General features: G+C 48.0%; 1 protein-coding gene across 1 annotated transcript in view; it reads right to left on the bottom strand.

Moving 5' to 3' along the window:
* Window positions 1–987: 987 nt before the first annotated feature.
* Window positions 988–9,796, bottom strand: part of DPYSL2 (dihydropyrimidinase like 2) — a 55,986-nt gene continuing 47,177 nt past the window's right edge. The window contains exons 9-14 of the mRNA XM_035891392.1: window positions 7,451–7,607; window positions 7,159–7,300; window positions 6,764–6,934; window positions 3,662–3,841; window positions 2,077–2,242; window positions 988–1,420 (exon numbers count right to left, since the gene is read on the bottom strand). Coding sequence (XP_035747285.1) covers window positions 1,329–1,420; window positions 2,077–2,242; window positions 3,662–3,841; window positions 6,764–6,934; window positions 7,159–7,300; window positions 7,451–7,607 — 908 coding nt within the window. The 3' untranslated portion in view covers window positions 988–1,328. The remainder of the gene's footprint in view (window positions 1,421–2,076; window positions 2,243–3,661; window positions 3,842–6,763; window positions 6,935–7,158; window positions 7,301–7,450; window positions 7,608–9,796) is intronic.

The following is a 9,796-nucleotide window of genomic DNA, read 5'->3' as shown; positions in this document are numbered from 1 at the left end:
CAGAACCAAAGTCCCCAACAATTCTAGCTCACCCGATGGCTGGGTGCGATGCGCTTTGTCAATTCCTAGGGCTGGGTCCTGTTTCTTTCTCTGGGCAGCAGACAGCTATTCAGTCACCTCAAAGGCGGCGGTGGGGAATGGGTACAGACAGGCTGGGGTTCGTGTCCCTCCGTGCTTGCCTAGCTATTCTGCTGGAACACAGAACCCTACAGAATATCCAGTTTCAAACCCTTGAACTACTGGCAATAATAATACAATCCCAAAGAAAGGGCTCTACGGGAAGTTATTTACTCTCTCACAAAGGCCATATGATTTATACATGTTGTCACTGCCTGTGCCAGAAAATTGATGACTGATGACTGCATATTCGTTTCAGTATCAGGTATCCAGCCCAAATTAACTAGATTAGGCCACATGGAATTTCTTTGCTATTTACAGCACAACTGAGTATAACATTTGGTTTAAGTCAATAAAAAGAAGGAGGTTTCATACGGAATCCAGTAAGAACTACAATATATTAAAGCTGCATGAATTAAATGTTCATTATTTATCACTATTACTCATTTATTGCACAAACATCTGGATTCCATAACCGTAGCCTGACAGAATGATATTATTAGTGGGGAGAGCAAAATAAATACATAAATAACATCTAGTTCGTTAAACATCTGCAAAGCACTGCTATCACTCATCCATTGCCAGCTCCTGGAGGACAGGTATTCAACTTTTCCCTTGTGTTATTGGCTGGATATTGATTAAAAAGTTTTGGAATCTTGGTTCTGCGGCTCCCTGTGCAAAGGGCACAAGATCCCTGCTTGAGATATTACATGTCCTCCATCACTGGGGACAAGCCTTCTGCATAGCAGGACTAGGAGCAGGCAAGAGTAAGGCAGGGACATGAAAGCACTCAGGGTAAAAAAAAAAAAAAAAAAAGCGCTTTTTTTTTTATTTATTATTTATTTATTCCTTTTTTGTGTGTGTCTTAAAGGCAGCTCCAGGGAAATTCACTTTATCCTTCCTTTATTAAAAGAAAGATGCTGAATGGGACAGAGGCCACATATCTCAAACATCCTCTTTACATTTACTTTTGCATGTCAGAGGCGTCAAAACAGGGTTTATTTCTTTAAATGTGTAGGGGCTGAGAGGGGAAGTGAGAGGGGTTGGTGAAGATGAGGAGGGAATCTGAGGGGACTGACAGAGGTGCCTTACTTCAGCCCCCCCTCACTGGTTGCCCGCAGTAACTGTCACAGGCTCTAAAATGAATCAGAAAGGGTCTCCAGGTGCCCCCGTCCCCTGGTCCGCTAGGCGGGCACAGAAGGGGTCGGTCCTTAGCCCAAGCTGGTGATGTTGGCACGTCCGCCGGGCGGTGCCACGATGCGCTGAGTCGTGCGGCGTGGGATGTTGTCATCGATCTGTGCCCCTGCGGGAGAGAGAGAAGCAACGTCAGGGTCCCCCGGGAGTTTGAGATGAGCAGAGCTGCGGGACAAGGCAGTCGGGAGAGCACCACTGCCCTGAAACCCATCGACTCCTCGTAGGCCACGCTCCGACGGCGTGCGCCAAAATGCATCATCTTGGGAGGAAAAGCCCTGACTGGCCTCCAGTGCCTTAATTCTGCCGAAACCTGTCCTGCATTAATATCTCTGCCCCGAACACCTGAGCCACCCCACCCTGCACAGATAAGAGTTGCCTAAATGGTTTTCCCTTAGCGACCCTTTTTATTCCTTTTTATAGTTTTCCCTTATTGCGCTGAAACAGCATGCTGAGAAATCAAATTTGCCACACAGCAGACCCACAGCTGGTCTCAGCTGGCAAAGCTCTGCTGAAGCTGGTGCCATCTGCCCTCTTCAGACAGCTGGCTGAGGACCGAGCCCAGAACTCAGCATTCATGTCACAGCATGAATATAAGCAGGACTTGATGATAGCTCCTATGCTGCTCTTCTTCCTTTCTAAAGGGATAACCCCCCAGCTAAGAACACATCACAGTCTCTCTCATTGCCTTCCAATGTCAGCAGAATTAATTCAGAGTATGGGAGTATAAACAAGCCGTGGATTTCAAAGCAATGTAGCCCCATGTACCAGACAAGCTGAATCCAGACTGGTGCAGGTTCCTCACGGGTGGGGCCTGCTGTTTGGCAGGAGACGTCTTAGCTGAAGACGCTGGTGTGACGGTCTTCGGTGTCACTGACACTTCGCAGACGGGTCCGTCGTAGAGGCCTCGAGGCACACCCCGCAGCTCAGCCAGCTGCAAAACACAGAAGCAGGCAGCCTTCAGGGTGAAAACAGCCTTCAAAACCGAACTAAACAGCTGGCCAGATGCTGCTAAGCCAAAGGCACACATTGCAAGATTTGCCTTCGGTAAGAGGATTTGGAAAAGCGTACATCGCCTCCTCCGCTGGATAAAATGGAACGCACTCTGGGCTGCCGCGGCCCCAGCTGGTTCTACCTGGGGTGAGCAGCCTGCAGAAGCCAGCCAGTCTGTCCCCTGCACCGCAGCTTCTGTCCTTTAATGATCCCAACCGACCTGCTGTTGTATTAAAGGCTCCTGAAAACTCCCCAGTGAAACTTAGTAGTCAGCCCCATAAGCAAAACAGTGCCGAGGCAGAGGCAGGTCGGCGTAAAGAGGAGCCAGGCTAGCTTCACGTCGCCAGCTTGGGAGCTTTGGATTGGGTTAAATGCAATTATTCCAGCTGAGATGCTGCCCAATTGGATTTATAGGTCAGGCACACATTTCTGTGGGAGACCAGAACACAACAGAAAGCACGGATCTGTTCTCTGCGGTGCTAAATTGTTTGAGGTTGTAATTTTGATAACTCGCAATTTCTTCAAAAGAACAATTAAGGAAAGATCGTTCGCAAGGAATGCGAGGATGACCTATGGTCAGCAGAACTAACATAGCTCTGGTTTTGTCCAGGAGAGGGCAACACTTTGAACGTCAAAATCTCTCTCCTCAGAAATCTGACTTCATCTAGAAATAAACTTCTTAAATTCTCAGCAGCTAAGTCGCAGCTGAGTTCAGTGTCATCTTCTCTGTCAGTTTTTACCAACTAAAGGCATATCGAAAGGCAGTTTCTGTTTTGAATGGGTGCATTTTACAAAAACACTTTTCCAACAATTTTAGCCTCTTAAAAATAGAGAATTCTCACTTTTCAGCAATCAGGAGGCGGTGCCTGTGACTCACCAGTCACCAGACAAGAGCATCTGATCGCATCGACAGAAGGGAAAGCAGCGTAATGTATCTATAACAATACATTAGAATTCTAAATGCTGCTGAAAGGTTGGGTACGTAAATGCTATCAATAACTTCTCGTGGTACCTCGGTGACAGGAGAAGCCTGCTGGGTGATGTGCAGATTGACTCATGTCCAAACTGGCCAGTTCCTGGACACACGCTCTCTCTAGGTGTCCCAAGACACAGAAGAATTAAAGAGCAGAAAAATAAAATTTGCACAAAATCCGAGCTCAAGCCAGAGCATACTCCTGTAATGACTCAAGTGGATAGCAAAAATGAGAGAGGAATGAGATAAATGTGGCTCCTATCCAGGGAACATTTTCTTTTGCAGAAGTGTGTGTCCACGAGCCAGGGGATAGCATCTGTTTTCCACCCACTTTAACTCAGGAGTTTCAGTGAGAGAACAAATGTGCATCCAGCCATTTACACTCACCCTGCTCCTTGCTTTGATGCGCTTGTAAACGAAGTCAGGGAACGGTTTCCTGGGGATATACCGCCCGGATCCCTCGGTGACATGGAGATTCCCATCCTCCAGCACGATCTTCCCCTGGCTGATAACCACCAGGGGAGACCCACGGCACTCCATGCCTTCAAAGATATTGTACTCCAGAGACTGGAACAAACAAAAAGACGACGTGAGGCAAACATACTCACCCCAGCAAAGCCTGCTGTGCTTTAATTAGCAATCACCAGTCACGCTAAACGCCAACATTTTAAGGACAGATGGAAGCAAACTCATTGGATGGAACCTGAGCTGTATACGCTGTGGTTTAATAAAAAGGCTGGTCTTTATCATCAGTCTAAGTTCATTAAGGATTTACTCACGCAAAATTTAACATCGCAACAAGATTCTTAAAGAGGAAATTCAAGGCCAGGTTGGATGGGGCTCTGAGCAACCTGATCTAGTTAGCAGTGTCCCTGCTCACTGCAGGGGGGTTGGACTAGATGACCACTAGTGGTCCCTTCCAACCCTAAACATTCTATGATTCTATGAAATCCAGTTTCAAATGAGAACATCCCAAAGCCTACCTCTTTAAATGCATTTAGGCTCTTCTGAATTGCAGGGGATTTAGGAGCCAAATAAAGTTTTATCTGAGTTTCATACTAAAAATCATGATCATTTTCAAAAGCTGTATTTCAAACCGGTGTTTTGGTTGATGGTGAGGGACCAGGACAATCTTGTTTTACTCTAATGGGATTGCTCATCCTCAATTAACAGGATTGGAAACATTACACCCTGGAAAAAAGACAAGTTTTAAAGGAATCACTGGTCGATGCCCCACCCATGGAACATCCTGGAATGAGATGCGCTACAGCCGTGTTATTTGGGGACTGTTGCTCTAGTGACCATCTCTGAGACAGATCCAGGCCTCTTTTGCTGAGTTAATAACAGAGTTTGCTCTTGAAGTGTGTTATAAGTAGGGGTAGGCTTGACTGCCGGTTTACAATCAGCTAGAATGGCGGTTAAACCGACACTGAACTGGGCCCAGTCTGAAAAAAAGCTGTGGTGGCAAAGGAGGAGGCTTGGTTAGAAGCTTATGCATTAGGCTGGTTCCAAGAACAACACTATCTCCCTCTCCAGCTCCTCATGTTTCCTCGCCAGACAGTGGCAAGAGCAGTGTGAATCCTTGGAAAATATCCGGATGTTGCTCTAGCATTTAAAAAAGTAACAATCATCTGATGCCACATAATCACTGCGTCTCCCTGCATCTCAGCCACCTCTCTGCTGGACTTTCAAAGGGGCTTTTGTTTTATGCTTGACCAAACTAGGATGCCTCGTCTCTAAAGGCATCGCTCCTATCAATTTCTCCTCTAACACAAGGCACACGTGCAGTGTGAGACACAAAAAAATACCCCGGCGGGTGTAACGCCGGGCGTAACAGGCCGATGCAGTGACTGGGGAAGAGGTTGGAGCTGGACATCTAAGGAAAAAAGCTGCGATTTCTTAGGCAGCCCTTCAAGCTCTAAACCAACCACCTGAAAATAAGACCCCTTCATCCTCCACAGTCTTGGCACAACTTAAAGACGCGGCCTTTGGCAATCTTATACGGTGCAAGAGTTTCAGGGGGATCTGTAGTCCTTAACATATGAAGGATTTGTGAATGGTGGCTGCGTGGTGGACCTGGCTCTCCTTCAGCCTAACCCGGATCTATGGCAAAATCAGGGATTCAATCCTGACTGTACTGGGGCACATCCACAAAAGATAAAGTCTCTGAGTTTTGTGTTAGGAAATATAAAGAGTCCAATTCATTTCCTAAAGACAAAAGCCATTAAACAGCAATGACTTCCAAATACTCCATCCTGCAAGATACTTCCAGTGCTCTGAGCCATTCAGAAGCACAAGCCCAAGTTCTGACCACTAAATTTGGCACCTAACAGTGGTATGTCCCCGGGCTCCCTCCTCAAAGTCGTTCCTCTCCAGACTGGAGGTGTGATGAGTCTGGAAGCACCTCTAAGGTGACTGAAGCAACCAGACTTCCGAGTCGGGATGCCTCTGACAGAAGTCTAAGCACAGGCAGGATGAATCCAGGCCATCTCTGGCCAACTCTGACACAGAGTTAAGTCACAGGGAAGTGAACCAAACCTTTAAAAAAAAAGTTTCTTTGTGAATGTGCCCAGGGATCCAAGTGTGGAAGAAAATTTTGCTCCTTCAGCTCCAGAGTGAATGAAAGCATTCACGGAAAAAAGAACAAGGAGTTTTTTTCCAGGGAAACATTCCATAGGTTCATCGCCAGCAGTGAAACAAGTCGTCAACAGCAAACAGTGGTTGCTTTCTCCGAGACAGTGCTCGAATGTCACAGGGAGACTCCAACCAGCCCTTTGCACTGGGACCATGCTGCAGTTTCCCACAGGGTGGGACAGCTTTTTCACTGGAGGAGCCAGGTATGGGCCACAAGCAAGCAGTGCCTCTAACAGAGCCAGCCCAAAGCCGCAGGAGAAACAAGGGGAAGGTCTGGTTAGGCTGGGTGCAGCCTTCTGCCTCCCTCAGCCAACTAACATTGGGACAACCACCAGTAAAATCACATCCAGGTCTGACTCCACACATGCGCCAGATCAGTACGTGGTGTAAATCCACTCAGACTCATCGATCTGGATCAGATCTCCAGCAAAGTGTCCACGAGCTGACAGGTTTCCCTGACCCCAACCAGAAAAGAGGCAGCTCACACCCCCACTGCTAGCGAGCCAGGAGGTCGTAAACGACACACTGCGATAAAAGGCCTTTTGATATTTTAGAAGATTTAAAGAGCTTTCTGTGTGCTCAGACCCAAGCATCCAAGGCTCAGAAAGAGCAGACAATCTCTTTGCTCCGAGGGGAGTCTCTGGGTATTCATGTGATTTCAGATTTGGACTCAATCCTCTTCCCTCTGCTCACACAACTGAGCTGTACTGGGTGTAAGACCAGGGAGGGCTTGGGGCATCGAGGAAACAAAGCCCTGAGTTGTCAGGAGCTTTAGTTCTTGGCAGCACAGTCTGGCATTGAAGGAAAAGAGGAGGAAATGAGCAGCAGAGCTCACATCGTAGAAAATATCCTTACTATGTTATGAGTCTTGGCGGAGATTGTCTTGACACTGTCAGGATCCCAGATAACCAGATCAGCATCCGAGCCCACTGCAATACGGCCCTTCCGCGGGTACAGGTTAAAGATTTTAGCTGCATTTGTGCTGGTCACAGCGACAAACTGGTTCTCATCCATCTTGCCAGTCACCTGGGGAAAGACAAAAGGAGTCACTGCATTAGCCGGGCAGGGAGCACTCCGAAAAGCAAATAGCTGACAGCACAACACTGACTTCCAGTGATCTCTCTAGGGGCAAAACCCCTCAAGTGGAAGGACCAAAACAAGCATCTGGGGAGAGGTAACAACACACTGCTGCAGCTCTTTCAGCTCTGAACATCTAGCTGCAGCCAACGCCTATGGCACGCGTGACGTACCACAGCCTTATCCCAGATGATGGACATCCGCTCTTCAGTCCCATTGGTTCCTTCAGGGATCAGGGTGAAGTTGTCCTTCCCAACAGCCTTCTGAGCAGTGTTGAAGGTGCAGTGGGCACTGCCAGTAACTTGGAGGTCTCCACTGGAAACGACAATGATGGGTATGAAAGATGTTTTATTGTCACAGGTTTACTCCTGAAGGTAAAGCAGCCTTTTGCTTCCTGGCAACAACAGCTATTATTTTTATCACCCACTTGTCTCATGCTGTATGAACACAAAGAGCTCTACTCACCAGGACAGTAGTGAGTTGAGAAAATCAGGAGTGGTTGGGTCAGGACTCAGTGGTGGGGAAGTAACAAAAGCTGCTGCCTTAGCCCAGTTCTTGCTCCAGTAATGAGATCCATCGGTCCCCAAGCTGGCTGTGATGGGTTCTCCATACACCACGGTGCCTACAGGGCAGGGATACAGGCAAATCCAGCGTGAGCACCAAGCAACCTGCATCTTCAGCCTGGCTTCCAGGCATAAAGCATCCTTCTGAAATAGGACAAGCTGGCTAAGTTATGGCAGCCCCGCACGCTGCAGGGTTTCTTGGTACCTCCTCTTGCGTATGTGACCGCAGAGACACAGCCTTGGATTGAATTCACTGGCCTGCATAACCAGATGATCAGATGTCACTGAACGCCTGGCCTGTTCAACACTCCTCTGAAACGGTATTGTGTTACTAAGGGCGAGTTGTCACAAGCAAGCTCTGAATCGAACGGGTTGCCCAGAGAGGGGGTGGAGGCCCCATCCCTGGGAACATTCCAGGCCAGGTTGGATGGGGCTGTGAGCAACCTGATGTGGTTCAAGGTGTCCCTGCTCCTGCAGGGGGGTTGGGCTGGGGGACCTCTGGGGGTCCCTTCCAACCCAAACCATCCCATGATTCTATGATTCTAATTTTATACGCCTATCTTGAGATCTCTAAAGAAACACTGAGCATTGTCCAAAAATCAGTCCCCCCAGAATAAGTATCCAAACCTCTAAATAGCTGAGTTAATAATAAAGATACTGTTACTGGTAAGAGCATGGAGCAGCAAAATGCACACAATGCCATTACACAATTGCTGAGGTCAGGGCTGGTTAATTGTGCTTGAAAGGGTTACCCTCACGATTCCTTGTATTATATCCTGGGCCAAGAACCTTATGGAAGAGGCTGAGGGGAACTGTAAGAGCATGAGGAGATCCACTACGATCCAGAAGGGATGTGGAAGAAAAAGAACGGAAAAAAATAGTGCCTGCAGTATAAATGTGTATGTATTAAAGACCTAACAAGGTTTATTGGTGCAGGCTCTGTGCATAGATCAGAGAAAGCCCATCACAGAGGAAGCATCGGTGCTTCTGGTTCCCAAAAGCAGCTCAGGGAATCCGAATGATTCCCCCAAAGGTACACAGTAAATCTGTGGCAGAGCTAGGAAATTAAATTGGATCTTCTGACCCTCTGTCCAGTGCACTAACCACCAGTGCATCCTTCCTCTTCATTAACATTTTTGGAACCACATGAAGGAACAGCGGATCCGTAAGGCCACGATACTTTGCAAGCTGGAGCGCACCAGCAACATCTGCACGCCAAGCAGATGCAAGATGCTGCAACTTCAAAAGCAGTGCAAGCTGGTAGCCTCACAGATCTGCTCACCAAATGCAACCTTCCCGAAATCTCTGTAAAGCGCCCACCCATCTGGCTTCTGAGCCCAGACACTTCATGGATTTGTACCTGCCTGCAAAAGGCACGGGTAGTTAAAATACGAACCCTAAATACTTCAATCGGAAAAGACTGGCAAAGGCAACCTCGAACTGGGCAGCAGGGTCTTACAAACCCCACCATGCAGAGTAAAAAACCACGATCCATCCTTCTTTCACCAGATCATCTGAGCTACTGTTAGGTCTACAGGCGCTCGAGCTAGCTGGGAACGAGTGCATGAGCTGAGGCAGAACGATGCATTAAACTGGCTTCGTGCTGCTTCCAGGACCACACCGAAACAGGAGGTGTAGGAAGAGCCTTTGTCAGAGGGGATCCACCAGCAGAGGAAGAGGCCATCTGACATCACTCGCCACAAATAGGGTTATGAAATCAGAACAAGGCAAAACACACGCTGGCTATTAATGGGAGGCCTGTTGTGGGCCAATACATTGGGAGGATTGTTCTGCAGGGAGCGATGTTTTGAGCTCCCAGATCTGCCAACAACAGAGTCTGCAGGGAATCTCCTCCATACAAATGCCACTGGGAGCATCTGGCTTTAAATAACGTTCGTTCTTTTCCATTTAGCAAATCAATTCTGTTCTGTTTTCGCCTTGGATAGTCTTCAGTTGTGTTTCCTCTGTCGCTTGGGAGGGCAAGGCTAGTGTGTGTGGCCCTCCTGGGTTACCCAGTTGGGTAACTGCACAGCATTTACATTGGTTTATTTAAATAAAGGAACAGAGAATGGCCTGCCGTTTATACCCCAAATTCTCCTTATAAGGAGAAAACGCAATCAGAATGAAAGCCGTGTATGCTAGTTCCCTCAGGAGGCCAAGTAAAGCGAGTTCTGCGCATCGTTCATCGGGGACCATCCCAGCACCTTTCACAGGCAGAGTAACCCCCCCCCCCCCACCGCCGGCCGGG

This window comes from Egretta garzetta, unplaced genomic scaffold (genome assembly GCF_000687185.1).
Source record: "Egretta garzetta isolate BGI_Z169 unplaced genomic scaffold, ASM68718v1 scaffold233, whole genome shotgun sequence".
Classification (NCBI taxonomy): domain Eukaryota; kingdom Metazoa; phylum Chordata; class Aves; order Pelecaniformes; family Ardeidae; genus Egretta; species Egretta garzetta.
This window is presented reverse-complemented; position numbering and strand designations above follow the sequence as displayed.